General features: G+C 50.1%; 9 protein-coding genes across 9 annotated transcripts; 5 read left to right on the top strand and 4 right to left on the bottom strand.

The window, feature by feature from the left end:
* Positions 1-180: 180 nt before the first annotated feature.
* Positions 181-992, bottom strand: P174DRAFT_417126 (uracil phosphoribosyltransferase; the record flags this gene model as incomplete). Its single annotated transcript, XM_024824574.1, has 3 exons — positions 181-587; positions 650-749; positions 816-992. 3 exons carry the CDS (start codon positions 990-992, stop codon positions 181-183), a joined length of 684 nt encoding a protein of 227 aa, XP_024688044.1.
* Positions 993-1,203: 211 nt separating this feature from the next.
* P174DRAFT_437909 (FluC/FEX family fluoride channel) lies at positions 1,204-2,723 on the top strand. The gene has a single exon (XM_024826415.1). The coding sequence runs from the start codon at positions 1,408-1,410 to the stop codon at positions 2,707-2,709; it is 1,302 nt and encodes a 433-aa protein (XP_024688045.1). The 5' UTR covers positions 1,204-1,407; the 3' UTR covers positions 2,710-2,723.
* A 1,122-nt stretch (positions 2,724-3,845) lies between these two features.
* Positions 3,846-6,427, bottom strand: P174DRAFT_362492 (C2H2-type zinc finger protein; the record flags this gene model as incomplete). The annotated part of the gene is made up of 3 exons (XM_024821864.1): positions 3,846-3,987; positions 4,046-6,191; positions 6,292-6,427. The coding sequence occupies 3 exons, from the start codon at positions 6,425-6,427 to the stop codon at positions 3,846-3,848; spliced, it is 2,424 nt and encodes an 807-aa protein (XP_024688046.1).
* A 4,119-nt stretch (positions 6,428-10,546) lies between these two features.
* P174DRAFT_437912 (uncharacterized protein) lies at positions 10,547-11,246 on the top strand. The gene has a single exon (XM_024826416.1). The coding sequence runs from the start codon at positions 10,905-10,907 to the stop codon at positions 11,091-11,093; it is 189 nt and encodes a 62-aa protein (XP_024688047.1). The 5' UTR covers positions 10,547-10,904; the 3' UTR covers positions 11,094-11,246.
* On the top strand, positions 10,616-10,842 carry P174DRAFT_417129 (uncharacterized protein; the record flags this gene model as incomplete). The annotated part of the gene is made up of 2 exons (XM_024824575.1): positions 10,616-10,712; positions 10,772-10,842. The coding sequence occupies 2 exons, from the start codon at positions 10,616-10,618 to the stop codon at positions 10,840-10,842; spliced, it is 168 nt and encodes a 55-aa protein (XP_024688048.1).
* A 3,757-nt stretch (positions 11,247-15,003) lies between the features above and the next one.
* On the bottom strand, positions 15,004-15,667 carry P174DRAFT_437914 (uncharacterized protein; the record flags this gene model as incomplete). Its single annotated transcript, XM_024826417.1, has 1 exon — positions 15,004-15,667. A coding segment is annotated over exon 1 (272 nt), but the record flags the coding sequence as incomplete, so codon positions are not given.
* A 2,223-nt stretch (positions 15,668-17,890) lies between these two features.
* On the top strand, positions 17,891-22,526 carry P174DRAFT_437916 (putative cell division control protein Cdc25). The gene is made up of 15 exons (XM_024826418.1): positions 17,891-18,383; positions 18,420-18,457; positions 18,485-18,509; positions 18,534-18,619; positions 18,650-18,666; positions 18,697-18,706; positions 18,731-18,750; positions 18,790-18,800; positions 18,825-18,846; positions 18,868-18,944; positions 18,966-21,209; positions 21,254-21,535; positions 21,603-21,769; positions 21,829-21,833; positions 21,887-22,526. The coding sequence occupies exons 1-15, from the start codon at positions 18,351-18,353 to the stop codon at positions 22,234-22,236; spliced, it is 3,387 nt and encodes a 1,128-aa protein (XP_024688050.1). The 5' UTR covers positions 17,891-18,350; the 3' UTR covers positions 22,237-22,526.
* A 996-nt stretch (positions 22,527-23,522) lies between these two features.
* On the bottom strand, positions 23,523-24,838 carry P174DRAFT_383219 (Mov34/MPN/PAD-1 family protein). Its single transcript, XM_024823150.1, has 2 exons — positions 24,708-24,838; positions 23,523-24,631 (listed from the first exon to the last, which is right to left on the bottom strand). Exons 1-2 carry the CDS (start codon positions 24,730-24,732, stop codon positions 23,652-23,654), a joined length of 1,005 nt encoding a protein of 334 aa, XP_024688051.1. The 5' UTR covers positions 24,733-24,838; the 3' UTR covers positions 23,523-23,651.
* Positions 24,839-25,047: 209 nt separating this feature from the next.
* P174DRAFT_509408 (putative microtubule associated protein (Ase1)) lies at positions 25,048-27,907 on the top strand (the record flags this gene model as incomplete). Its single annotated transcript, XM_024831548.1, has 5 exons — positions 25,048-25,546; positions 25,612-25,664; positions 25,717-25,931; positions 25,987-27,335; positions 27,362-27,907. The coding sequence occupies exons 1-5, from the start codon at positions 25,430-25,432 to the stop codon at positions 27,905-27,907; spliced, it is 2,280 nt and encodes a 759-aa protein (XP_024688052.1). The 5' UTR covers positions 25,048-25,429.
* Positions 27,908-27,958: the final 51 nt, after the last annotated feature.

Here is a 27,958-nt window from a genome sequence, read left to right on the forward strand (position 1 = left end):
GGGAAAAGGTGTTACGGTTTTTGTTTGGTCTATGACGAGGCGTTGATGGTACGGAGTGCTTATATGGTCAATGTAATGGGATATTCTGCCTGTCTACCATGCTTCGATACGATAGGATTTGATCTGAATGCGGTCAATACCGCTGCTGGGACTCCTGCAACAGCACCTGCAAAGCGCCTACTACTTGCCAATAGCAAGAAACAAGCGGTCTCCGATGTCCCCCACCCCAGGCACAATCATCCCTCGCTCATCGCACTGCTCGTCGACGGCGCCCACCCACAGCTCCACGCCCTCGGGCCAGCACTCGGCCGCCCGACGAAGCCCCGGTTTCGAACCAAGAACGCTGAGCATGATCACGCGCTGCACGCCCCATTCGCGGAGGAGCTGGATGGCCGCCTCGGCCGTGGCGCCGGTCGCGATGATGGGGTCGAGCAGAATGGCGAGGGTGGCGGCGGTGGAATTGGTGGGGGAGTCGGGGCGCAGAAAGGGGAGGTTATTATAGTATTCGACTGGTTGGAGGGTGAACTTGTCGCGGAAGAGGCCGAGGTGGTAGATGGGGACGGTGGTGGGGAGAAGGTTGTTGATAGCTTGAGCACGGTTCAGCAGTAGTTCGAAGTACATCCAAGGACAAGAGAAAACATAGGGATACCCTCAATCATGCCCAATCCTGATCGGAGAATAGGCACCAAGGCCACGTTGGCTGGGTCAATTGTCTGCGTCTCATACTCAAGGCCCAGCGGGGTTTTGTCCTGTGGTAGGGAGTCAGATTAGATGGTTTTGCGGTATTGGAGCTCCTGATCAGGAAGAATAACCACCTTTGCACCACTGGCAACCTGCAACCCGGCAGCAAATGCTTCCACACCTAGAATGGTTGCAATATCATGCACCAGACCGCGAGTCTCGCGAGGAGAGGTGGAATGCGACCGGAGCTGGGAGAGTTTGACCTGGAGGCAGGGATGGGAGGAAACATGGATATTGGATGGGAGCGCCATCTTAGATTCGAATGATAGTTACTGCAGGACGTAAAAATGAAGCAGATAAAGAAGATGGATTCGAGGAAGGGATGAAGAGGGGATAGAGAGGGGCTGATGAGTTGTATCGCTGCAGGTGTCTTGGATGAGCTGCAGTTAAGCATGCCGCAGGAAGAAACAGCTGCCTACCTCCCTTCATCCACTCCTCTTCATCTCTCCTTCATGCCTCGTTATCTCTTCTTCTCTATAGCGTATATCTCTGTTGACATGCCAATGATATGGATCAATGACATCCTCGGGTCTTATCAGACATCTCCATGGGGAATCTCTGTCTCTGATAACAACAGACCCACCCTCTCTTTGCACCTCCGTCACCAGTCTCCGGTTCTCTTGGCATTCGACGTACTCGAGAAGAGCTTGAAAAAGCGTCCTCCTCATGCAGCAATCGTCCGAAAACCAGCCTGCTGGTCTCTCTGAAAGTACTGCCCCGCCTCCTACACCCTCAGATCCTCCTCAGCGTCAGTCCTGGTTCTCCACCGGCTACGCGCTGCCTCCTACCACCGAAAATTCTGCCTCGGCTCCCATCGAGCCTACACCCGCAAAGCGCACTCCCACCACACAACCGCTCTCCAAACATGCCACTCACCTCTTCACGCTTTCATACCTCGTCTTCTTCTCCATCTTCGGCACCCTGGCCCGGCTGGGCCTGCAAGCGCTCACCTTCTATCCCGGCGCGCCTGTCGTAACCGGCGTCCTATGGCCCAACGTCGGCGGCTCCCTCCTGATGGGCTTCTTCCTTGAAGACAAGAATCTCTTCCGCGAAGAATGGGGTCAACCTCCCCCTCATAGCCCCAGCGAAGATAGCGACGCTGCGCGCCAATGCGCGCAGAACCATAAATCGGTCAAGAAGACCATCCCACTCTACATCGGCCTCACCACCGGCTTCTGCGGCAGCTTCACCTCCTTCTCCTCCTTCATCCGCGACGTCTTCCTCGCCCTCACAAACGACCTTCCCAACCCCTCCATCTCATCAATCACCCCCCGCAATGGCGGCTACAGCTTCATGGCCCTCCTCGCCGTCCTCCTCACCACCGTCGCCCTCAGCCTCTCAGCACTCATCTGCGGCGCCCACCTCGCCCTCGCCCTCGACCGCTTCACCCTTTCCTTCCCTTTCCGCCTCACCCGCCGCGTCCTCGACCCGCTCTTCGTCTTGCTGGGCTGGGGCTGCTGGCTCGGCGCCGTCTTCCTAGCCATCTGGCCACCGGATCGCTCCGACAGCAACAACGCTCCAGACACCTGGCGCGGGCGCGCCGTTTTCGCTATCATCTTCGCCCCGCTCGGCTGTCTCCTGCGATACTATCTTTCGCTACACCTCAACCCGCGCGTGCCCTCGTTCCCGCTGGGGACTTTCACCGTGAATATTTTCGGCACGGTCGTGCTAGCCATGTGCTTTGATCTGCAGCGGGTGGATGGGGTCGGGACGGCAATCGGGGTGGATGCGCGCTCGGCGCCGTATGCGGTTCTCACGAGTTGTCAGGTGCTCCAGGGCGTCATGGACGGCTTTTGTGGCTGCGCGACGACGGTGAGTACCTGGGTGGCGGAGCTGAATGGGCTGAGTAGACGGCGACAGGCGTATCTGTATGGTGTCGGAAGCGTCGCCGTGGCACTGGGCTTTTTCGTAGTAATCGTGGGCTCGCTCGGTTGGACTCGGGGGTTTGTCGACCCCGTTTGTACATAATTAAACCACCGGTGGCTCTTTTGTATATATTCACTCAGATCTTCTCTGTATATTTAATCAAGACTATGGATTCTTACGATAGATAGGGCTTCTACGCAGACTCAAGGGTATCCCCGCTAAACGATGTATTTTTGCACGGAAATTACTTATAGTACAGGGTACTACGACGATAGAGCATGTCCAAGGTCAAGGAAGACAACAAACGCATAAACATTAACGCAGGCAGAAAGCCAAAATGCACAAACGCAAACATGCGGGCGCAGAAATGAAGAACGACTCGACATAGAGAGGAGAGACGCGAAAAGACATTAACAATGCTGCGGGGACGGCGTAAACACATAACGATTCAGAACGATTCTAACTCAGCACAGGCATTAAAATTCAAAAAAAAAAAAAAAAAAAAAAAAAAAAAAAAAGGGTGGGCAAAGAATAGAAAGTTATAATAATCAATAGTGGTCGAAGGAGTGACCTGAAGAGAAAGTCGAGAATAAAAAGGCGGCCAATGAAGTATATAACGAACAAGGTATCAATATGGTCCAGGGACAAATCAAAGCGGCAGATTGACCACAAACATGCTGATGCGCACTAGGAATTAAGGGTTCTTCGAAACGAAAATGTCGAAAACAACAACTCCACCGAGTGCTAAGAGGGAGAACACACAGGACCAGCCGGGTGTCGAGATGTTGCCTGGGACAAACAACCCATGAAAACAAAAAGCAAATAAGGACCACACCGGACTCCTGTGAGCTCTTGCCAAAACCAACAGGATGAACCATGATAAATGCAAGAGAAAGACACTTCAACTGAGGAGAAGAGCAAGAGCAAACCAAAATCGGAAAAACACAAAAACAACAGAGTAGTATATCAGTCGGGAATCACCAGCAAGGAGCATTATGCGGCAGTTCAGATCATCGTATTCCGTCGTTGAAGAACACACGTTGCCGCCCACCTGCTGCGAATTCATTCCCGACCCCGAGTTCCCCGAAATTCAGCCAGTATCCAAATCGATGTAGAATGAGTGCCCAGTAATGAGAGTATACGCAAAAAAAGACGAAGAATGCAGAAAGGAAATGAGGACCACAATATGTAAGGTATACTGCCGGTACACTGAATGGTCCAAATGCCTACTGTCGAGACTAATAGGCGGTCCCGACACTTGCAAGTGTCTTAGTTGGCATTGGGTGAATCGGTTGATCCTTGGCAACGCGCAACGAGTCTTCATAGCCGATCAAGGCTTGAGCATGAAGTTTGAACGATTCGCCCATGAGCTTGGTGATCCTAAAACAGAAAACGACATTAGCAATCAACTCTTGACATCCCTCGAATAGAGAACAACTTACCCCAGACTACCACGCCGTCCAGGATGTTACCCCATACACGGGCCACGGTAGAGCTGAGTTTACCAAAAGCGTCAACGGCGTCGTCGTCAAACAGATTCCGGACCTTGTTGTAGATGGCCAGCTCAGCCTCGGTCGCGGGCTCTTCGTCATGTTCCAGGCGATAGAGCCAGAGACTGAGGATGACCATCAGATCCAAGCCGCAGAGCGGATGCTCGACACTCCAATTTGTTGCCGACGTCTTGGCAACCCAATTGATGCCTTGGACTGCTGCAATCTCGATGCACTCGAAACATGACTGGATCACTTTGTTCATCTCGCCAGACCGCTTCACCTTCTCACGGGCCACTGTCATCGCAGCAGCAACCTCGTAGGAAGAATGGTAGCGCAAGGCTTCCTGGATTGACTTGAGGTCAACCTCTAGGCGAGCACGCGTGTTGCGATAGACAGCCATTGAGTTGAAGATCAATGGATGTCCGTTCTGAGGCGTGCTCAAAGGTACGACGATCGTCTCTGGTTCGCAAACTTCCAGAGAACTCTCCCATGTCTCCAGCGCAAGGCGAAGCTTGTACTCAGTGACCACGTCCTGAAGAGCCTCAAAGGTCCTCTTGTGGTTCCACACCTGTAAGAAAAGGGCATTGATCAAGACCCGAGTGGCAAAGGCACTGTAACGCGTCTGTTCGCCCTGGAAAAGACAGTCGTGAGCTTCCCGGACGGTAAGTGTGCTCGCAGAGGACAGGCTACGACGCCAGGCCTCGTCGTCATCGACGTCCAGGTTCCACATCGATTCAGAGGACGGCAGCTCCAGGTTGTCGAATTCGTCGAAGCTCATTGCTGGGGTGTGGTTGAATGTCAGAGTGAGCATGCCGAAGAAGATGTAGACGGCGTAGTAAGTCCGACGGCAGGACTCGTCCTCGATCCATTCCTCTCTGGTTGGCTGACGGCCCTCGCGAGCTTCCGTTCTGACCTTCAATTGATAACGGTTTCCAGCAACCATGTTGGCGAGCAAGCTCTTGATCGAGCAGGTCCACTCGAGGCCTTTGGGATCGCCACTCCAGCTCTCAAAAATCATGTTCAACAGAGTGCTTTGCATGGACCACAGCGGACATTTTCTCGAATCGAAATTTTCCTTGTGTTGCAAGAATTGGTTCACAAGCATCTTGGATCCGACGTGAAGCATGAACGCGTGTTCGCGCTCGAACGTGTACAATGCACCAATGGAAAGAACGGCCAGCAACAACGGAGGGGAAGCCATGGTGGGCTTGAACGACTCCTGATGCAAGAATGGCAGATGGTGATGGTACAGGTTGAAGTACGTTGTCAGGTACCTGTTGAGAGCAGCAGTCGAGGGAAGCTGGAAAGTCTCCGGAAGCGCACCCAAGGAGTCGGCGTTTCTGATGCGCTCGACAACCATATTCCGCTCCATGTCATTCGCGATCTGGGGGGCCTTGGGCAGTGTCAGAGCCTGGCTAGGTCCAGGGGACCTGCGGTAGTTTACGGGACTGACAGGGCCTGTCATCGACGGGAACGGTGAGAGCGCGTTAGGTGTGGAATTTCCGGACATCGGAAGCGAGCTGACAAGGGAGTGGAGCGAAGGTGCAAGAGTGTCGCCTCGATCCAGTACGTTTGGCAGCTGACGCAAGTCCGATCCATTGCCTTGGCTGACGAAAGTAGGGTTCATCATGTGGTGCTTCATGTCGGCAGGAGAAACCAACGTATCCCAGGGCATCTGAGGAAGAGTCGCGTTGCCAGACAGATATGCGGAGGAAGGCTCCAGTAACGAACCCCGACCGGGCGAAAAAGAGCGGTCGGATTCAGCACGATCGTGGACCTGACCAGTAGCGGCGGCTGCGGCCTTATGTTGGAAATCTGTCATCAACATGGCTGCGGCTTCAAGGTCGACCATACCGTCACTGCTTGCCTCAAGCTGTTCTAATGTGGTGGGATCAATTGTGATCGAGGGCTTGGATGGAGCAGGTGCAGGGGAGGACTTCTGAACACCTGCGCCTCCACGACGACGTCCTTCGGCAACAAGAGGTATCCCACCATCTTTGGCGTGAACAGTACGATCATGGCGGAGGAGAAGATCTCGACGAACGAAAGTGCTCCGGCATTTCAAACATTTAAAGGGTCTCTCTTTGGTATCTGCGCGACGAGAAATCAGTCGATGCTCAACAAAAAGATAAGGTTTGGTCGCGGATTCGGTCCTCCCCGCATCAAGGTCAACGGGAGGGAAATGACTTACGTGAGCGTTCATGTCTACTACGATGTTCACTTCTGCTGAATGCACGATTGCAGAATTGGCATTTGTATTTCTTCTCTGGGACGGTAGTCTTCTTGGCCGGCGTGTTGCTGGCCTGGTTAGATGCTGCTGGAGCCATGTCGGAAGAGACGGGGCAGCCGAAAAGCAGGACCACGAGTTCTTTCTCAGCAAAGTAGAAGCGGCGAGGAAGACTGCGGTATCGTGCCTTTTGTGAGTTCGCTCCGGTTCTGTAGGCGGGTTGACGACAAGAAATCGATTTGATGTCTGATCATTCCTTGGGCGGGGGGGTAAATGGTTGTGCGAAAGTTGATTTCGGAAGGGGTTCCAGCCACAGGCGGACCAAGAGGGGGAAAAGTAAGATGGAGAGAGATGCGACAATAATAGAGAAGTATAAGAGAAGAAGAGAAACGGTTGATCCACACAACCGTGTTAGAAAATATGTTGAATGATTTGGGAAGGGAGGAGAGAGGAGGGGAGGTAAGAGGGAAAAAGAAGAGAGGGAGGAGGGGAATGTTGAAGTGGATGAGGAGAAAAAAAGAGGGAGAGGAAAATAAGCAAGTTACGAGAAGAGGTGGAAGAAGAAGAGTGGGAAAGTTTCTGGGAGGAGGGTCTGGGTTCTGAAAGGGAGCGAGCGAGGGGTGGTGGACTGGTGGTAGACTGGTAGGAGGGGAAGAGGTACTCTCCATAGAGGGGGCCAAGAAAGCGAGAGTGGGAAACGGACTGCCAGGTCGTGTGCAGAAGAAGCTGATGGGAGATTCGGACGATCGCTGGATCGCAACAGTGAGGCGGGTCTTACAGTAGCCCAGTCTAAGGCTCTAAGCAGCAAAGCAGGGGCTCCAAACGGGATTCACGGAGCGGACTCAGTATGGAGTAGTGCCAGGACAACCACGCACTAGGAGTTCTTTTGCCACTGCCAGAATCAGCGTGAACCTATCAGAAATTTTAGAAAATACTTTCTGACTAATGACATGGCTGACTATACGCTTTTAGGTTAGACTTAACACGTCCATCCACGTCCTCTGAGCGAAGTACTGCGGTAATGCGTACTCTGAATAATACAAACGAAAACATACAGAAATACTTCCCCGACGCGCTATGTTACAGACCAGGGAAGCTCTCTCTCCAAGGACACTTCTTCTGGACCATCTGTCCCAAATCGGCCAAAGCCGAGTGAGCCACAGTGGCCATCACGCGCTAAAGTGCCATCCCGTCAACCCGGTTCAAACGGGGTCTTTTCGCTTGACTTAGCATACAGAGAAGACATCCACGCTATCACCAGCGCGTTCTGTACCCACTGTCGCACATGTCATCAGAGACATCATCCTCATCTCCGTCTTCCATGACCACAAAGTTACGTTCTTGATCTTTCCTGTACCTCCCTGAATGTAGTAGAAACTGCCTAGCTCAAAAGTTGAACAGCACAGTGTTGGGCAGCTGCATTAACATGAACTTGGTATTGACTATACGCAAATTGGTGGAGTTGCAAGTATGACCAGTAGCATTCTCCTTATCTAATAACAATTCTTTTGCTCTTCCAAGGATCCGATTGGTATAACGTAGATAATGGTGCATATCTGACAATAGGTGGATATATCATCCCTGCCCAGCCCCTTTCCTGATGATACCTTGACTTGTTTCTGCAAATGCAAGATCTATCTATCTACTAAATATTGATCTGTACCTGCACTGTGGACTACATCGATCTAGCTGCTTCAATTCTGTCCGTGGAGGATAATGATCGATCCCCTTCATCGAGAGTCTGACCGCAATGTGGGTTTGTTTTGTTGGTATGACGGGTACAGGTGGGGTACAAATCGCTTCATAGAACCATACTCCTCCAATTTGTACTGTATTGTTGTGTACCTCTCTATCTACGGGGAACCTATCCCTATCATCATCCCTCTCTCGATAAAAACAATCCCCTTGATCGTGGTCAGGCACTGATAAGAGAACCTGGCTTTTTAACTGCTTCTTATTCCATAATGCTTCATGGAGTTGATTGGGGCCTACTGCCTCCATTATCAAGTGTCGTAAATATGGAGTAGGTAACTAGTAAGCGAGACTACTCTAACCTCCGTAGGAACCTAGGTTTCTAGGCAGTAAACACAGGCACCTTAGCCCCTCCAGACAACGAAGCCGGAAGCCGAAGGCACCCCTCGTCAAGCCCCCTTGGCCCCTCCAAGACCTAGCAAGGATTCCTCATCGACCATCAAAATGCCACAACCACAAAAGCAAAGCAACTGGTCTCACATCTCCCTATCGGTAGTATTCATAGTCTGTTCCTTTCATTTCCACCAAAATCCTTCCAGACAAGCTAAAGTTCTAACAATGTTACTGGTTGTCGCTGCGCACTCATATTGAATTATTTCAATATTATTATTATTATTATCAACATTATTATTTTCTGGACTATCACTTCATTATCCGCAATCGCGGATTGAAAGGGGAAACAAAGACACCCCTCCAAAAACCCGCCACCCACTTATCAAGTGATTACCCCTCGGTCCCCTCCTGTCCTCATCTTCCCCTCTATCAAGATAGGGTCTTGGGGGAGAGATGTATGCTTATTGTCTGACTTGCTCAACCCCTCCTTTGCAACCATGGTTACGACGTGTAACCAACCTCAAGTGATCAAGACATCCGATTCAGACATTCAGTACTTGAAAATCACGAAAAAGATTTAAGTATCTTCCTCCTTGTCCACTGACTGCGCCTTCTTTACCAACTTTGATGCACTAGTGGCTTATGCTAAGGTAGTGTTCAATAAATAAATAATTCTAGTCTGTTGATCGTCGTTTGATCAAGCCTACTGTTGTTCGAGACCGGTGGTCTGTCACTATGACGAAGGCTAACATCGATCGCAGTACTCATGATTCCCAGGAACAGATAGCATAGTATCAGGAAGACTGTCGTGTGTACTATTATCCCACCATGCGCATGGCTCTCATATTGTTCCAAAGGATATAGAGAATGGAGTATTTTGGTTGAAGTCGCCAATGACAATAAGCTGTGGCATCAACCCGCCGTTGATAAATATTCTCCTACAAGTTGACACATAGATCTGACTTGGCTCGAATGGGAATTCGGGGCTGAAAGATCATATCTTGATGATAAATACAGCTCACACAGAATATCCCCTACCCCCATAACCTCGACGAGGTCCAAGAAGTAGTGTGTTGTACAGATCCTCCATGGCGATCATTCGGGAGCTGTTCAATGGTCACCTGCCCCAAAGCTCGATAGACAGCGAAGCAAATTGCAGCATCAAACTGGACAAATATAGAACAGACCACATCAGGCTGGTGAGAATCATGGCAGGCATGCAAACATACCTTATAAAATCAAAAAAAAAAAAAAAAAAAGGGCCTTTCTCCTTATGATGGAGACTCAAATAGTTAAAGACGCATTTGGAAGCAAGTCTGCATCATCACTACAGAAACTAATATTGTTTAATGCTTGCTGCGCCCAAACCCAAGATGCAAGCAACTCCCTAATTTTGTACCTTGTCGTATCATCCTTGCCCTCTGCATAAGTGGCATTAGGCGGGCGGCATTGATCTTCGAAAACTGTGGCTGCCTGCACTTACCAGCCTTACTCGGAGACGCGCTCTCATTCCGGTTCCACATCCAAAAATGAGGCGCCCCAGCGATACATACGGCGGACCCCGTATGTGTAAAGACATTACGAAGCAGAAAGCCGCCTGTTATTCTGTTTCCATGTTTTGACGTCGTAGTCGCATATCTTCAGTAAGTTCAGTTTGCCCCTCTGTCTACCCCTCCATAGAGGGCTATGGCTATACCCCGCATGATCTTTGACATCCGGCGGGTTCTCAGGTGGGAACCATGGATACAACGATGGGCAGCTGGAGCTGTTTGGAATTGGGTCTCGCTAGCAGGATGCCAATCATGTGACTTCTTAGATCAATAACACCCTGTGGTTATCACTGCTACTGCACACATGCCACAAGCAAGTCAGAGACAACCCTCAGAGGTGGAAGGGATTCCCGTAAAATCCCGAAGATTCTTGGTGGGCCTTTGTCTAAATCACAAATACGGAGTAGAGGAGTACATACTGCGTCAAAAGTCTGGAGTTACTAGGGTAACCCACATGACCCGCTTGGATAGTCCACTACCCTATTGGGAAAATACGCGAGTACGTACTCCATACCTTGCTGGCTCGGTCTCCGATCTCAATGCGCGTCTTTCGATCCTGGCAATATGAATCATAGACACGGATCACGGGATTAAGAAAGATGCACAGATCATTATAAGCGAGATCATCTATCTGAGATTACTATTATGCAATTATGCAGCGCACTTTCACCTCAACAGGACTTCAGATTGTCGTTCTGCGCGTCATCCTCTCCTTCACGATACTCAACCTGCAGGAAAACAATATATTTCGTTCACACCGCCCTCATCTTGTCTGGCCAGGCAAGTTCTAAGAGAGCGGTGAGCCGCAGAGCTTACGCTTTTCAGTAAGCACATGGGAGGAGAGACGGCCTGGCAGGAGAAACTGGACTTTACTCTCTAATTCGTAGCTCGCAGTTGTAATCCCTAGTTGGCTGGGATCTTTCCGATCCACTGTGCACCGCCATGCAGCGGTCCGTTCCATATCAACATCCTATCAGTGGTGAGTCCGCTCTTCAGGAGACAGGCGATGACTTCAACAGATCCAGCGCAGCCCGCCGGTCGAAGAACTCTGATTTGAGTGCTGGTCTACTGTCTAAGACTCTAATAGACACTAAAGGCTTTCAAAAGGCTCAATTGACTCGAGTCTGGTGAAACCGTCTCAGTCTCAACTTGACTGAAAACTTGCTCTTTGGGATCAGAGTTCAAAGACGAGGACAAAACACCTGCAGCCTGTAGACGGATAACTCCGTACTCCATAGCTAATGCACTATCGTTCCAAACGACTCTAACAACTGAAACACCATCAGTCCCAACAGGTTCTACGTAAACTATAAACACTTTTTGTCCAACATATCTGACAAACTGGATAGATCTTCGAAAGGGCTGCCCCAACTTCCAATCTATACAATTCCTGAACCGGATGCCCCTCCATCATTAATTATTGATAGCAGTAGTCGATTTATCCACCGCATCAATCAATAACCTACTATGCGTGTCTGCTGACTACTAGTACTTATGATCCCATTATTGTTCTCCACTAGGTACCGTTGCAGGAAGCGAGGAACAGCTTCCCCGGGGCCCATTTCCCAAGCTAAAGGTAGTGGCCATCGGTAGCGTCGTAAGTCGTCTTGGCCGACTAGATATGTCCCGACCCTGTACCGCGTTGCTGTCCTTGTTCGGCTGTCCAGTGTACCGCTACTTTGACTTCTGTCGGGAACTTCCCAAAATAGCCATTACTTTGGAGTCGGTGAAGCCTGATAGGGACAGACTTGGAGATAAACAACTGTCCTATCGCTATTGGCTTCGATATACAATTTGGTTGTTAGATGGCTATAGACGACAGCGAAATACATAATTTCCACTGTCCCAGTTTCGCTTACGGAGTACAACTGGCTGAGTCCGACTAGATCAACTGGTAGATAGACTTTCCAGTTTGCACTTCTGTAGACAATCACACGAAGACAGTGATGATAATCTCATGTTCTAGACCGTTCTTCGCTCTTCATGCCTCTGCTTCTTTCTTGAATTTTCTCCTTTGTTAGAGGTGGATCGATCTCCATTGTGTGTTTTCGCTAAAAGAGGGCTCGAGTCTCGCAGTTCTTCAGAATTAGCGAATGAAGTCGATCTCATGCTCAACATGATTGAGCTGTGTGATATGACTCGCTTATCACTTTATGGGGCTGCAAGGCTCATTATGGAGCAGATTGTCTTAATGGCCTTTTAAGGAGAGCCCGGCTTGATCATACTGTTTATATTGTAATTTGTCCCAGCTCAACATCCACGAAGAACTATAGAATCGCGTCTAGTCCATTCAGTGCGCCCCGGCTTAGTACAAGATTTGCGGTTGATATCTTAATGGTACCGTAGGGGGCGAGTTTGTTCCATGGTACTCATCCGTAGTGGGTGTCTGAACCGCAACTGTCAACTGGATGCGGTCAATGATATCCAAACAACATGTCGACTCCAAGCCTCCATCAGAGTTCTACAGTCTTTTTTGATGTCGCCTGTAGGATTCGAGAAGAACGAGATTCAGTTACAAGTAAGACTCTGTATGTGCGTAGGTAGAGTACTAGCTAGATAGTAGACAGTAGATACTACTCCTGCAACGATATGTTCCCAAATCGCTCCAAGTCCAAACTGAATTGCAGTCTTTGTCCTGTAAAACATACCTACACAAATAAATATTACTACTGTTAATGGCCTGGCTATCCTCCAAGACCGTTCATGTAGGTATGCACTACACAGGACTTCCAACAGGCGGTGTCGCAGACGAACTGTACCTGCGGGCTGCAACTAGACGCAGAATGCCAGAATCGGTTACAGATGCATTTGTTGGGATTATGATGAGTGGTCACCGCCTCTTCTGTCCCTGAGCTGAGTATGCCAGTGACAGGCTTGTAGTTCAGCCGCTCAACCGCATAAATAGTAAATCATTGTAGACGCCGATATCAACTAACATCTGACAAAGATGTAAGGTTCTTACCTGCCTATTGTGTCCATGCTTGGTCAGGATCTGACGGATGATGTATTCCAACAACATGCATACTCCAGACGGACGGTACATATTGTATTCTGTATTCTTTTGGAAACCGGAAGAAACCCAAGACACGAGTACGAATACAGAATACGGCCACTGAGGACCATCGTAGGCTCTGGTAGGCTAGCACTTTATCCCCGGACACTGTAAAACCCCAGCACCAAGAAGCCGGATCCCCTTAATCAAAGTTCCAAGACGATGAAAAGCATGGAAGGATAGAAAACTCTCCACCACCCCACTGCCACATATCTGATTGGATTCAAGAAGCCTTCTGGAAGACTCAAGAAGCCAGGTCTCAGGTCAGACTCTGCGACATCCAGCGTGGCCTACCGGATTAGCATCCGCTTCCCGCAGTCCCAGCTGGTTGGATAAGTGCGAAAAAGGGGGAGGGGCAGAAGTCGATACAGGATGGCCTGGCTAAGCTAGTAGTCTAGTTCTTCAGACTACATATTGCTTTTTTCGGGGTCCAAAATTCTGGGCTTCTGGACTCGTAAGTGGCCGCTGGTTTGACTTTTATTACGAACGGCAGTACGGAGTACCGGAGTATCCGTCCAGACCAGACGACCAGGGAATCTGCATCGATCGATTCGACAGTCTATCATCAAGAAGAGACGAATTAGTGGGCGGCTTGCGCAAAGCACAAACTTTGAGAGCCACAAAAGGGAACCCGGGGGATTGGTCCGATTGCAAGATGCAGCAGGGGAGCGCGATGCTTGCATTATGATTTGCCTTCCTTGCTTTTTTTGTTCTTGTTCCGGTCTGGTTTTTGTCATTTTTGACACGGTATAGATCCAAAGTATTGAGCTGTACTTCCTCGCGATGAGACCCAAAGGAGGATAAAACCTACTTCCATGCTAGCCCATGCTTCTGGATCAATAGATAGAAACATCATAGTTAGCGGACTTTATTTGCCTGCCGTCGGTCTACTCCTGAGTCAGAGTATCGATTGTGCTGGTAAACCTCTAATTGCAACTTGGTCAAGAAGATAATATTTCATTGAATCATTGCACGAGAAGTCGATGTAGAAAGCCATGGCCATCTGAGAAGGCCTCCTATTCTAAATAGACGACAGTGTGTAATTGAACCACTCCACATGCTAATTCTCACCCTCTTGCGCTATGCTTAAGATACCCTGGGGGCCATGACGCTGTCGTTCGACACACTGTATTAAAGGGGAGTATGGGAGTAGTCAATCTTTAGAAGTATTGAATTGCACTGCAAACTTTCAAACTGAGAGCAGATATCATGCCAGTTGATTGAACTACATCGTAGGGGTTGACATGAAGATTGACCTGGACGAAGTCTTCCGTCATAGATCCATCGATATCGTGGTATCCATCCTCTTCAGCGAAGGCTGTCGTCAATATAAATAAATTGTCTCTCGGTACGCCGTTGATGCAGCAGAAAAAGCTCCTCAAGCTTGAGGTTTCTCGATCTCTACCTGACCTAGCAGCTTCGTCATGGCTCTCGTCTTGCCCGGCTCGCAGAGCATTAGCAATCCGCCAGAGGTCCGGCCGAGTGAACACTTGGTTATAATAGAAGGACGCCGCGGATTTCTCATACAAGAACAGATATTTATGATGGCGGGATCTCTATATCCCTGTAGATTTCCTTTGGCAGCATCAACCGCGTCCTGATATGGCTTATGGTTCAGTAGCTTTTGTTCTGATCAACGTGTGTGTCTCGATCGGATTGGTTTTTGGGATTATTTATCAGAAAAGCGCATTTCAGCCTGAGAGAGCGTTTATGACTGGGAGAGTGCCATTAATTGAAGCTGATGCAATCAAGAGCTGTTTTTATGCCATAGTGCACTCAAGGAGCTGACAACAATCCGAGGTTTCTGTATGCATATTGCCCCGGAATTCTGATTAATACTGGTTGGTAGAGGGAGGGCTTAATAGAATTGAATACAAGGAGGTATAAATGCAGCAAGAAGCTGTGGACTCACACCATTAGCTGGACAAAGAGACAGAAATATATATTAACATCTAACAGATCTCAAGAGCGTTCTAACGAACAGATGAGGTTAACGTTAGTATACGAATCTAGGTCACTGTATTTCTGGCCCAAACATTAGACTTCCAAGGTTCTTCATCTCACTCTAATTGAACATTTGGTGGATATCGGGCCATTCTAGAATTCTGCTCCTCTGGTAGCCATCTGTCACGGGGAATCCGTTCACATGAGGGATCCTAACTAATCACGACATCCTTTGGAACAGTACAATAGGGCGATAAAGTCATGAACAGCCAACTGCTATGCTTGATAACGTAGGGGTTAGTCGTCAGTGAGAAGCCTGGCTGGCTTCCTTGCTCAGCTCTTGGTCTTTTCTCAGCCATTTTCCGCCGTATGTCCGACCTGACACTCGACGGGATCTCCTCCGAAATCAGTATCGAAGTGATGGGCAACAAGATACTTAAGAGAAGCATCAGACCGAGGCTGCTCTGCACCAGCAGCCTGTAGTTCATCTGAACAGGGATTATCCATACCTCTGCCAGAGGGCGCTGTCATATTTGAAGGAAGGTAACCAAGGCACTCATTCTGGAAGGGTTGTACAAGACAGCCTGCGCCAATTCTGCGGTGCCACTAGCAGCATCGAGTCCAAAACCAGTCTACCGAGGAGTGCAGTTGAATTCGTCACTGGAGCAAAGAGCCTGCAGAAGGTTTGAGGGATTTGGATGTCCAAGCTTTACCTGACGTCTCGAGGTCAGTGCACCAAAAGATGAAGTCTAAATCATAGATGTCGGAAAGAGTCATACCGCAGTACAGTACGCCTGGAAGCATCACACGTGCCATATATTTCATAAATGAAGAAGAATTTTACCGTCGAGCAGTTTACCGTCGAGTAGCTCAATTCACAGCCATTATCAAGCCGAGGATCATGGCAAGTAACGGCGAGCGCCGCAGGCCAAGAAGCTCTCAGCATGACCAGCGGGTAGTCTAGCTCTCAAGTGACATGATCAGTCGCGCACTTTGACCGGGGTCCTTGCTACTTCTGTGTTTCGAGGCGAGGAAAGAACTTGAAGCCAGATGTTTCAAGATAATGGATGCATATTATTGCTTACCCTACAGGAATCCTTGGTTCTATTATTTGACGGGCCGGCCCGACCTCTTCTTCCCTGTGATTCTCCGTTCCTAAATCCATCCCTGGTCAGGTTCGTAGTACTTGCGGGATTAAAAGCATAGATAGGCCGAATAGGTGTTGGGGAGTCGATGAACTGCCGTTTTCACCCCTGACAGTATGGGGTAGATAATCTGAGGGAAGATATTTGGAGTCGGTCCCACCACGTTGTCACTGAAGAGACGAATGGAGTTCGAACAACATATCCGGTTTTTCATGTGCATTTAGGCTCATCCTCTTTTATGATGGCAGTTGTCGGTTCGTCGCTTCTCTTGACTCGATGTTTAGCATAAATCACAAGCATACGTAAACGACGACGAGGACCAAGGAACAGCGGGAGACAAGACCGTCAAGAACAAGCGATGATCAAGAGAAGTATTTATCCGAACATTAGACAGCTATGGGGATGCGCCTTTTTGGTTCATTGGATGCTTCACGCGACCTACCGTCACTGTCCAACCATCAGAGAGCCGGTCCACCGAAAGTCTATCAAACGCGTTTCAATAAGCAAACAGACGGGAATCATTCGGAAAGTCCGCGTATCACCCTGATCGACTCATCCATCTGCAATAGTTTACAGCTCTATATGCTTGAACACATCTGTAGTTTGTACGAAGGTGTGCCGATTGCCGTGGTCATTGATGGGACATCTGGGTGCCATGCTTAGAGGGGTATTCGTGCGTACGGAGGACTCCGTAAATTAGGTAATTCCGTAGGCTCAGCAGATAGTGCTCGAGATTCGAGGATCATCTTGATGATGATGATGATGATGATGATGACGAAAGTTAGTACTGTATCAAGAAACGTATCATTAAAGCCTTGGAAAGATGCAATAACATGAAATATTATCTCATTGCGACGCGATCAAACTACCTAATCCAGGTTGTCAATATACTCCGGAGTAGATACTTTCTCCACTATCACGGGATAATACTGTAAGGTGTACGTTATGGAGTACCTACCTACCTACGCGGGTACCTTCATCTCTCAATGCGCGATTTACAACACGGAAACAATACCGGTCCATACAATGGTCGAGACTCGAGAGTCAGTCGAGACGCTGATTCCATCAATCTCTGGACCCAAGAAAGGGCCCGCACCTACATAGCCTGACTCAGAGAGGGGCTTCCTAGGCTCTAAAGGCCGCTTACTCATTAGATCCGAGCCTATCTATCTCGTAGCGTGCCCCGACAACTACCAAATAACATCCAGGTCAGCCCCATTAGGGCAAAAGGGAGGCACTTCCCGAGCAACCGTCGATACAAAACGCTCAAAACGACGATAATTTAATACAGTTTACTCCCCATTGCAGACATCATGCTTAGAGGTCTGTTTAGTAGCCAACGGGGGATCGGTGAGCATATGTACTCTTGTTCTGACCTTGGGAGTGGCCTGTGGGTGGTTCAGGTGGTGCCATTTTGGTATCTTACATGACGAAATCCAATGACGGTATCAAAAGCAAATCACTAAGGCACCTTGGCATTTTCAAGGATAGGCAGATACCTAGGATTTGAAGCACACCTAGGTTGCTCACTGAGGATCTGGATGCATTAAAGTCGTTCTCGTCAATAATACCATCCGTTCTTATGACTATTGCCACAATTTTGCGCTATGAAAACTGAATCATCGGGCTGAGATAGTCTAGCCATCCGCATTGCTCTGGTCCCATTGTAATTTTTGGTATCTGAGCAGTACAATACTGTAACGTTGGCACTCGACTGAGTCTACCTTATCCACTCATAGGGAGAGGTAGCTTTTTCCCCTCTCCTGCCTCTTACCCACCTGAGGCCACCACCACTTATCAGAGGTGCTCTTCTGGGAAACTCTCCTCCTTTTCGACGGATCAATCTGACTGTCTGACTGTTTTCTTCCTCTTTTCTCAACTTTCCTGGAGAGAGGAAAATGAAACACTTCCATCAATCCTTTTGATCGGCTGACGCTCTCAAGTGCATTCACTCCTTATCGAGTCCTTTCGTATTGGTCTATCTTAGTGACTCTTGCCACCAATAATTGAATCTCACCCTGCCACCATCTCCAACCCACCACAGTCCGTCTCCCGTTTACCGCCCCTCTCCTTAACCACCACCCACCACCACCGCTCGCTACTATCGAACCTGTCGGATACCTGCACTGTCTAGTCATGAGCAACGCCTTTGTTTGAGCTCGCCAGCATTAATCGCAGGGCGACGCAGCCGTCCTACGTTCATATTTTTTTACTTTCTTGTAGATTCTTCAATTGCTTCGAAACTCGATGTACGAAACCCGGGTGACAGAGCCCTTGGCTGTCGACACCAGATCTGCACTGGCGACCAAAACCCAGACTTTCGCTACTACTTTTGAGTTCATCGACGAGCAAGTGTCCACTCCTACATCTGGTCCTCGAAGTCGCAGCCGTGGAAACAGTATCTCCGTGCAGCAGAAGGGGTCGCCGGAGCGACACAGATCCCCCATGAAATCCACCAGCGATGGGCGCTACACGCCCAGCCCGGAGCCGGCGCCAGCACTATTCGTGCGGGCCATGTACGATTACGATGCCGATGACCACACGAGTCTCAGTTTTCGCAGAGGTGATATCATACAGGTTCTCAATCAATTAGAGACTGGCTGGTGGGATGGCGTCATCAACAACAGCATCCGGGGCTGGTTCCCCAGTAACTACTGCGCTATTATAACCGATCCAAGCGAATTAGAAGATCAGGTGGTGCATGCTCGCGACGAAGACGAGATTAGCGCGGAATCGGCTGCCGGTGAAGACGAATATGAGGAAGAGCACGAGCACGATGAAGATGAGGTCGACTCCGCAGGGAACCCGCGCGATTCGCAACCACTACTTCCTATCGAAGGTGTAGAAGCCCCCAAGGAGCAGGAAGAAGCCGCCTTCTGGATCCCGCAAGCGACCCCGGATGGCCGTCTATTCTACTTCAACACTCTCACCGGCTACAGCACCATGGAATTGCCATTTGAGAATCCGTCTGCGAACGAAACCGGACCCTTCGACCGAAGTAACTTTTTCGTGCCGGATCAGACTCGACCACCACCCGAATTGATGGCTCGCGGTTTCGAGCGCGACGAGGATGATTATGATGGCTCGGCGTCCGAGGCGGAGGGAGAGTCTCTAATGCTGGCCTCCCACGATTCCATGTCTCGTCGTCGTCGCTCATATATTGATGGCGTATCTCCTGCTACTTCCATGGACTCCTTGCATCCTCCATCCGCCACCAAATCGATCAATGAAGGCAAGATCTCGCACCAATCCAGTCGGGACCTGCAGAAAACAGCCACCGCCGGTAGCAATACGTCCGCGGCCATTCACATTCACAGACCATCCGTCTCTTCCCAAGCTCCTTCCCGCTTCGTCGATGACGGTCTCACGGCTCCTGTCACTTGGCCGATGCTCGTTGACAATATGCGTCACGCTATCGAAGTGTATCGGCAGACGCTGCTGGATGGAGATCGCTCCGAGTATGTGAGAAAGGCGGAAGACATATCAGATCATCTTCGCATGCTTCTTGCTGCTGGCTCGGACACTACAGACAATCACTCTGGGAACCCGTCGATTATCTCGCAAAACAAGCCACTCTATCCCCACTTCAGAGAAATGATGTCTAAATTCTCGAAACTCGTCCTCTCGTCGCACGTTGCAGCTGCCGATTGGCCAGGGCCAGATTCCGTCAACAAGTGCTTGCAGGAGGCGGACGGCGTTATGCAAGGAGTCTACGGCTACGTCGAAGTTGCAAGACAACAGCGGGGTGAAACCATTCGACGTATCGTTCCTGGATTCGTCGTCGGAAGCTCTTCGGGAGGCGGCTGGCAAAACAATGGTGTATCTCTAGATGATTCGGGCCCGACATCCTTTCTGGACCAGGATGGCGCTGATTCTCGCGTCGAACCCTCGGTGCCTCTGGACTCCGCTCTCCTAGACCATATCGACATTCTCAGGAGGTCATTTGTTGGGACTATTCGGCGACTAGAGGAGCGATTGACACTCAACCAGAAGAAGATTGTTACGTATGCGGAACAACGCGAGATTAGTGATTCAGTTGCTGCAGCTGCAATCAAGGTCGTTGAACAATTTCGTCCTTGGATTTCTGCTGTTGAATCCATCAATCTCGCACCGCTAGGAACAAGTTTCCAGAATCCTCAGTTGGTCGATTTCAGTCTACAGAAGCAGCGAGCCTATGATGCCATCGCAGATTTTGTCATTAGCTGCCAGGCTGTTTCCGCCCCCCTCGGCGATGAGTGGGCAGAGCTTCGCGGAGATTCTCTTGAAGACCGTCTGAATGCCGTGAGGAGTATCGCCAGGCAGCTTGAAAACTTTGTCTCTCAGATTGGTTTCTCCCTGTCGCTTCTTCTCGAACAGATTCCCGAGCCTTCTACCACCTTTAGGAGTGAAAGTCGTCTGGAGGGCGACAAGGAAGCTTACAAGGGCATCCATAGTCGCGGTGATTCTCAGGCAAGAATTCCGACAGAGACGATCGGAATTCCATCCTCGTATTCCGTTGATCCACCATCTGAAAAAGTTCGTCGCAACATGGATAAGGCTCAGAGATTCTTCGGCCAAGCCCCACCAGCCGCTATTACTCGGGAACCTATTCGGGAGCCTGTCCGGGAACCGGAGGAGACGCCTTGGTTCTTGAAGATGGATCACGAAGGGGAAGTGTTTTACGACACCAAGGCTGATGTGCCTACCTTGAAATGTGGAACATTGGCGGGCTTGGTGGAGCACTTGACTCGCCATGATAAACTGGACGCCTCTTTCAATAACACTTTCCTCCTCACATATCGATCCTTCACGACTGCGTCGGAGCTCTTCGAAATGCTCGCTGAGCGCTTCAACATCCAGCCTCCATTTGGACTGAATCCAGATGAAATGCAGATGTGGATAGACAGGAAGCAAAAGCCTATCCGATTCCGAGTTGTCAATATCCTCAAAAGCTGGTTTGAGCATTTCTGGATGGAGCCGAATGATGAGGCGCATATGAATCTTTTGGCCCGCGTTCACGCCTTTACCAAGGATTCCATTGCGACGACGAAGACACCTGGCTCGCCTCAACTGATGGCAGTTATCGAGCAGCGCCTTAAAGGTCAAGACACCACAGTAAAGCGCCTCGTCCCTACACAGGCCACCGCCGCTCCACCCCCATCCTTCCTAAGAACATGAAGAAGCTCAAATTCCTGGATATTGATCCCACGGAATTCGCCAGGCAGCTTACCATTATCGAATCACGCCTCTACTCTAAAATCAGGCCCATTGAGTGTCTGAATAAGACTTGGCAGAAGAAGGTTGGCCCCGACGAACCGGAACCTGCTACGAATGTGAAGGCTCTGATTCTCCATTCAAATCAATTGACAAATTGGGTTGCGGAGATGATTCTCACGCAGTCCGATGTCAAGAAGCGAGTTGTCGTCATAAAGCATTTCGTGAACGTGGCAGATGTATGCTGATTGCCTTCTCCCACCCTCTCCTGCTTCGATTCATGCAGACCGCTAACTTTCCGCACAGAGATGCCGCGCGCTCAACAATTACTCTACGCTCACATCCATTATCTCTGCTCTCGGGACGGCGCCGATTCATCGACTCGGTCGGACTTGGTCTCAAGTTAGTGGCCGTACGTCTGCCATTCTGGAGCAGATGCGCAGACTTATGGCCAGCACGAAGAACTTTGGCGAGTATCGGGAAACTTTGCATCTTGCAAACCCCCTTGCATCCCTTTCTTTGGTACGAATAGCTCGAGTCCCTCATATTATTACGCGCTTTGTAGTGACAAGTGGCTAAACTTCGATCAGGTGTGTACCTAACGGACCTGACGTTCATCGAAGACGGTATCCCGTCTCTTACTCCATCAGAGCTCATCAATTTCAACAAACGCGCCAAGACTGCCGAAGTCATTCGGGATATTCAACAGTATCAAAATGTCCCGTATCTCCTTCAGCCAGTCCCGGAACTACAGGACTACATACTCAGTAATCTTCAAGCGGCAGGTGACGTCCACGACATGTACGATCGGAGTTTGGAGGTGGAGCCGAGAGAACGTGAGGACGAAAAAATAGCGAGGTATGCTGCTGCTGCATCGAGTAGAGACTTAAGAAGTCATAGTACTATGGCCATCGCGAGCATTATTATCGCATCGCGATGATCAGGTCGGCTTGTCTTTCTTGTTTTCTATCTCTTTTCGTTTTTGTTTTCTGCACCTCCGGCGTTGAAATTCCCCAATGATACCCGCGATTGACATTTCGAGGATTTTCTTTTTTTTTTTTTTCGTTTGCTTTTTGTCCTTTCCAAGGATTGGTTGATTGAAGACTAACTTTGGTTTCCTTTTTATCCGTAGATTACTGTCGGAATCCGGCTTTCTATAGTCTGGCCGCTCCCACTGTATCGTCGTGACTTGCTACCCTATTGGGTGTTCCATGTCAGCGTTGCATGTGCGTCGCGTGCCGTCTCTTAGCGTCACATGCTACAACAAACCGAGGAGTGCGCCACAGCGATCCAAGCGTCATGATTTGGTGGCGGCAGCAGCCTAAACCCCGCGGATATTTGCTCAATAGCCAGTCAATTATCCTTTGCGGTGGTTGCTTACGCATGCTCCTTTCAACATGATTGCACCTTTGAAGTGAACATTACCAGATTGGCATCCCACTTCTTTGCGCCCTCCCGATTGACGGCTATGCCCTTCTGGCGTTCGCGATCGCCAGTTAGGTTCGGTACGGTTGCTCCACGTCGCGGCCATGTGACAGGAGCCGACTCTCTTTCAGGACAGTAAACTGTGGCTTGCAGCCTTCGTCCGGCGACATCCTCCGAGCCTGCGAAAGAGGAGTTGATGATACTTCCTCTTACTATCGCGTTTGAACAAACTCGCTGATAAAAGCTCGCCTGCGTGGAAGAGCTGAAGAATGAATGATCAACTCTAATGGCCAACTAATGAAGGCCAGTCCGATGTTGGCGGCCGCATTGGCATGATATAATGATATTTCCCAACGCTCTTTTCGATCTCTATATACCTGACGTCTCTTTTCTATCTCACATCGGCAGCAGAGAACTTAATATCCTGGTACCGATATCCTGTCTCGTGCGGCCCGGTTCTTTTACGAAACCAACTCCCACCGTATTTCATTGCTCTATTCTGATTTCTCATTGTATATGTTGTGGAACATCATTGCGCGCTTGGCACCAACTGGCCCACTTTGTACAATGACCTTCGCTATTTTCTTTGTAAGAATTCTGGTGTATCTTTAGCTTATCTGGAGTCTGTGGTCTGCTCCTACACATATACTCCTTATAGTAAATTTGATGATACTTCATGGCACAGCTTCTGTTGTCGGCTCTTTACTCGACGGATAATGATTAATTTCTTGTCCTTGTTGTCTCTTCTATTGCAAGCCTTTTCTACATGGATCGTCTTTACTGAAATATACAGAACACTACGCCTGAATGACCAGAGGTCTTGTGAGCGGACATAAACCATAGCAACTCTTCTTGCATTGTGTCATTGATATGAGGGTAACCAGACCCATCTCATATTGTGGAAGAGCTTTACGAGCCTGCTAAAAGAGATCATGAGGCACCCGTTTGCGTCCCCTCCTCGATGCCCTGAAAGAGCTTCATCTTAACCTCAGCTGCCAAGAGACCTTTTACTTCCTCGGAGACAATCCGCTGTCCGTCCCGTACTACCTTCTCCAGCTGCTGATCTTTAGCTGTAGTGGTACCACCTCGTGACCCACTGGATTCAATTCCCCGCGCGGCCCGCCAGACTTTCTGACTGAGATCCATCATCTGCTTACTGCCGTAATCCCGAGTCGTGAACAGGGGACTTTGACTCAGCGTAGCCACCCAGTATTTGTTCCAGAGCTGCGACAGAAGTTCCGTGTCGAGGCTGCTCTTGAAGAATGACACCTCAAGCGAGTAATACTGGTGCGCGTATGCGCCGAAATCCTCCGCCTTGCTGAGGGGAATAGTCTGGTAATCTTCATCCTCGTTTCCTTCCTTTGGAGGGGTATAATCCTTGGGGAAAGTGCGAAAGGCCCCAATGTCAACCTTGCCGGCGGAGATGGTGCGTTCCGGGTCAATGACGACAGCAACGAACGGGCCGCCGAGCTGCTGCATATCTTGCGTCGTGACATCGATCCCGGACAGCCAGCATCCATACCCGGGATGACTGTGATACCACCCCACTGCGTTCTCCATGCGGCCTGCATCACGGCAAGATTGCAGGTACGACACCATGTACTCATTCGCTTCTTCCTGGGCGTTGACGCGGGTCTCGGTACCTTCGACGGGGAGGCGGAATGCATCTGTTACGACGAACGTCTCGGGAAGAATATAGCCTTGCATCAGACCCATGACTTCGAGGGAGCCGCCTGAGCGAGCATGCATGGTCATTTTGATTAATGCTACGGCGGAGATGCGTATCGACTTGAAGTAGTGGGGGTCTTTGGCCCATGGCCGCGCCGCGCTCAGGGCCTTGTGTGTTTCTTCATCGTATCGGTAGAGTGCGTCCCGCTGAGGATCGATGAGGCTGATGGCGTTTTCGAGCTCTGATGGAGGGGCAGAAAGCCTCGGTGTCAGTAGCTCATCGGAAACCTATGCCAAGTGGGTCATTTAAGTACGAACCCCAGGACTGCTGTGCAGCCTGCATGACGGATATGTCTGTTGTAGAATGCCGGTATATCTGATTGGGTACAGAAGTAGAGATTGCCGAAGCGAACGGGACGCAGAAAGGATTCTAATCAAATGATCTCGTAACTTCTCTAGATGATGAGCTCTAGAATCAAGCGGAGATAGCTCGATAATCGGGAGTGGAGAGGCGGTGAGGGGTGCAGTGGCAGAAATGGGCGGTGGACGGCTGAGTAAGTGGTTGCCTGAGCGACAGGACGCCATCAACAGCCGCACCGGGCGAATCTTGATTGCGGCTGCATCTCATCTGCTGCACAACTGTAATCACAGGGTAAAGGCGTCAATATTATTGTTCCCTTTCTTCCTTGCCTCGCTCCACTGCCCCATCTTTCAGCTATTTGCTTTTCCCTTCAAATCTTCTCTTTCCCCTGTCCTTGCATACACGCGCAACGATCGTGACGTACATAAAGCCCTGCGGGCACCCCCCTTATTTCTCGCAGATGACATTCGGCCTCTGTTGATCTTATTCGCATGGTGGATCGCCACCTGTCTTGGATTCTGCGCGTGATTATTTGCTGTCGCTACCTTCACAGATCGAGGCGCTCTGTCGCCGGAGAATTTCAGAGCGCAGAACTCGCATAGTGCAGTCGCGCCCTCATTTCACATAATCGATCAAGAGTGCCGCTATCTCAACCCCATATCTGGGGCTCATAATCCCAATGACGGTCGACACGAGTTACTTGACCACTCAGGTCAACAATATCGTCACGCAGCTGCATGGCATATTTGATGATATTGGAGTTCCAAGCCATGAGCGCGAAACACGAGAGACGGAGGTATGGTGTCTCAATCTTGCGCTCGTTGTCTTGAAAGGTGGATGCTAATTGATTGAACCGTGTAGCTCTTCAGTGCTCTGTCTGAGACTCTGAACAACCATCTCAAAATTGTGGATGAGTAAGTGGCACCGGGGTTGATCGCGCTTTTCTCTGCTAATAGCATTCCGCAGTGAGAGAACCAGCATGACAGAGGAAGCGGAACGACTTATTACTGCCATTCAACAAATGGAGGAATCCTTAGTGGACGAGAAAGCCAATGGACAGTATCAACTGAATCATGACGATCTGCGCGTCACATATCCCCTCAACCGCTGTCTCTCTTTTCTCCGCGAAAAGCATGGAGCAATGAGCAAAATGCACCGGGAGCGCTTTGAACAGGTGAAGAGTAAGTGACGAGTTTCAAATGAGTCAGTTTAGTAAAACTCTCTAACAGGCAGTAGAACTCGTTGAGGCGCTCGAATCATACTCTTCCCATCTCGAGTCCTCTTTTGTGAACATCGAACTCCCCCCAACAGCACCTGGCTCGTCCATTGCGCCGAGCTTTGACCTTTCCCCGACATATGTTACCGCGCTAGATAATGAATTTACGAGAGTCTATGAAGAATACCACCGTCGCCTTGAGTTCGTCAAGACGACTTGCGAAGAGATCATCAAACTTTGGGCCGAACTTGGAACACCCCAGGTGCAGACGGATACCAATATCGTCAAGCATTACCGCGAGTCTCCTGAGCAGTTGGGCCTCCACGAGTCGGATTTGGCGAACCTGACGGCAAAGCGAGAGAAGTTGCTGGAAGAGAAGAGATCCCGCGAGCGCAAGTTGAAGGAGCTCCGAACCGCTGTGGAGTCGTTGTGGGAGCGCTTTGGAGTCGAGGAATGCGATCGAAAGGCCTTCCTCGCGGCCAATCGCGGATGCGGATTGCGGACGATCAACGAATTTGAAGAGGAACTGGCACGTCTCAATGAACTCAAAAGACAGAATCTGCACCTTTTCGTCGAGGACGCACGCTGCCGACTGCAGGAACTCTGGGATGGGCTCTATTTCTCCGAAGAAGAAATGCTTGACTTTACGCCTGCGTTTTCTGATGTCTACAGCGACGCGCTTCTCGAAGCACACGAGGCAGAAATTGCCCGGCTGGAGGCGCTGAAGGAGCAACGCGCCCCAACGCTGCAGCTCATCGAGAGGCATAAGAGTCTTCTTTCGGAGCGAGAAGCCCTGGCTGCATCGAGTCAAGATGCCTCACGTCTTATGGCGCGCGGCAACAAGGGAGAGAGGCGTGATCCTGGTAAGCTCTTGAGAGAGGAGAAGATGAGGAAGAGGATCGCCAAAGAGTTGCCCAAAGTCGAAGCAGATCTCCGAAAAGAGTTGGAAAGATGGGAAGAGGAGTATGGCAGGCCATTCCTTGTCCACGGCGAGAGATATCTTGATGAACTCACCCCAGTCGTTGCCAAACCTCCTCCACGCTCCAAGACACCCTCCGCTCCACCCTCCGCGAATTCAAAAGCAGGCTTTGGAAGGTTACAACCGCCTTCTCGTCCGGCAAGTGTCATGAGAGGGCCACCACCTCCTCGCTCCGCCACCAGAACGCCCACTGGAAACGGCCAGCCGAAATACAACACTATCGGCCCATCTAGGGCAGGCGCGAAATCACCCTCGAAGATCCCAGCCCGGGTGCCCCTGAGTAACATGCCTTACGGGAACAATTCCGCTGGCCATCGCGCAGCACCAGGTTCTTATTCTTCCAGCACCATGGGCAAGATTCCAGCGCCACGTGCGCCCCACCTAGGATGCGTGCTTTGACGATTGATCCCAAAGAGGACAGAGGGCCCTATTCGATGGATCCTCCAAGATGTGCTAGCGCGATGTCCAATGCCTTCGTTCGGCCTGTCAGCCCCGAGGACGTTTATGACGATCGCAATCAGCGATCGTTCATGAGTTCCTCTGTTTTCTCACAGCGATCTACCGGCTTCTCTCAGTGCTCTCAGTCCTCGGCCTCATCAATATCATCTGTTCCGAATTTCCCACGACCGAATCCTTACTTGCAACATGCGCCTCCGCCACCAGCGCCTAGACAGGTGTCAAACTCCTCAACTGTTGACACGGTGAACACAGGGTCTGAAAACTGGGAAACATTCGACGACGGGTCCGAGTCCGAAGCCGATGCTAGTGATGTCTACTATGCCAAACTTCGTGCTGCTCATAGCAAGCGATTCGCCCCCGAAGACAACGCATCTCTTGCGGGGAAAAAGGCCAAGGGTATCAGGAGCGTCAGCCCAGAGGAGCCGATTGATGACCATCATGGCCAGATAGTCAGAGTAGCTGGCAGTGATGCTGGTTGGACGGACGACATGGAGGCATACTAGAAGCTGATACTGCTGGGCATTGACGATTCCTTGATGACTGACCATCGTTGA

This window comes from Aspergillus novofumigatus (genome assembly GCF_002847465.1).
Source record: "Aspergillus novofumigatus IBT 16806 chromosome Unknown P174scaffold_1, whole genome shotgun sequence".
Classification (NCBI taxonomy): domain Eukaryota; kingdom Fungi; phylum Ascomycota; class Eurotiomycetes; order Eurotiales; family Aspergillaceae; genus Aspergillus; species Aspergillus novofumigatus.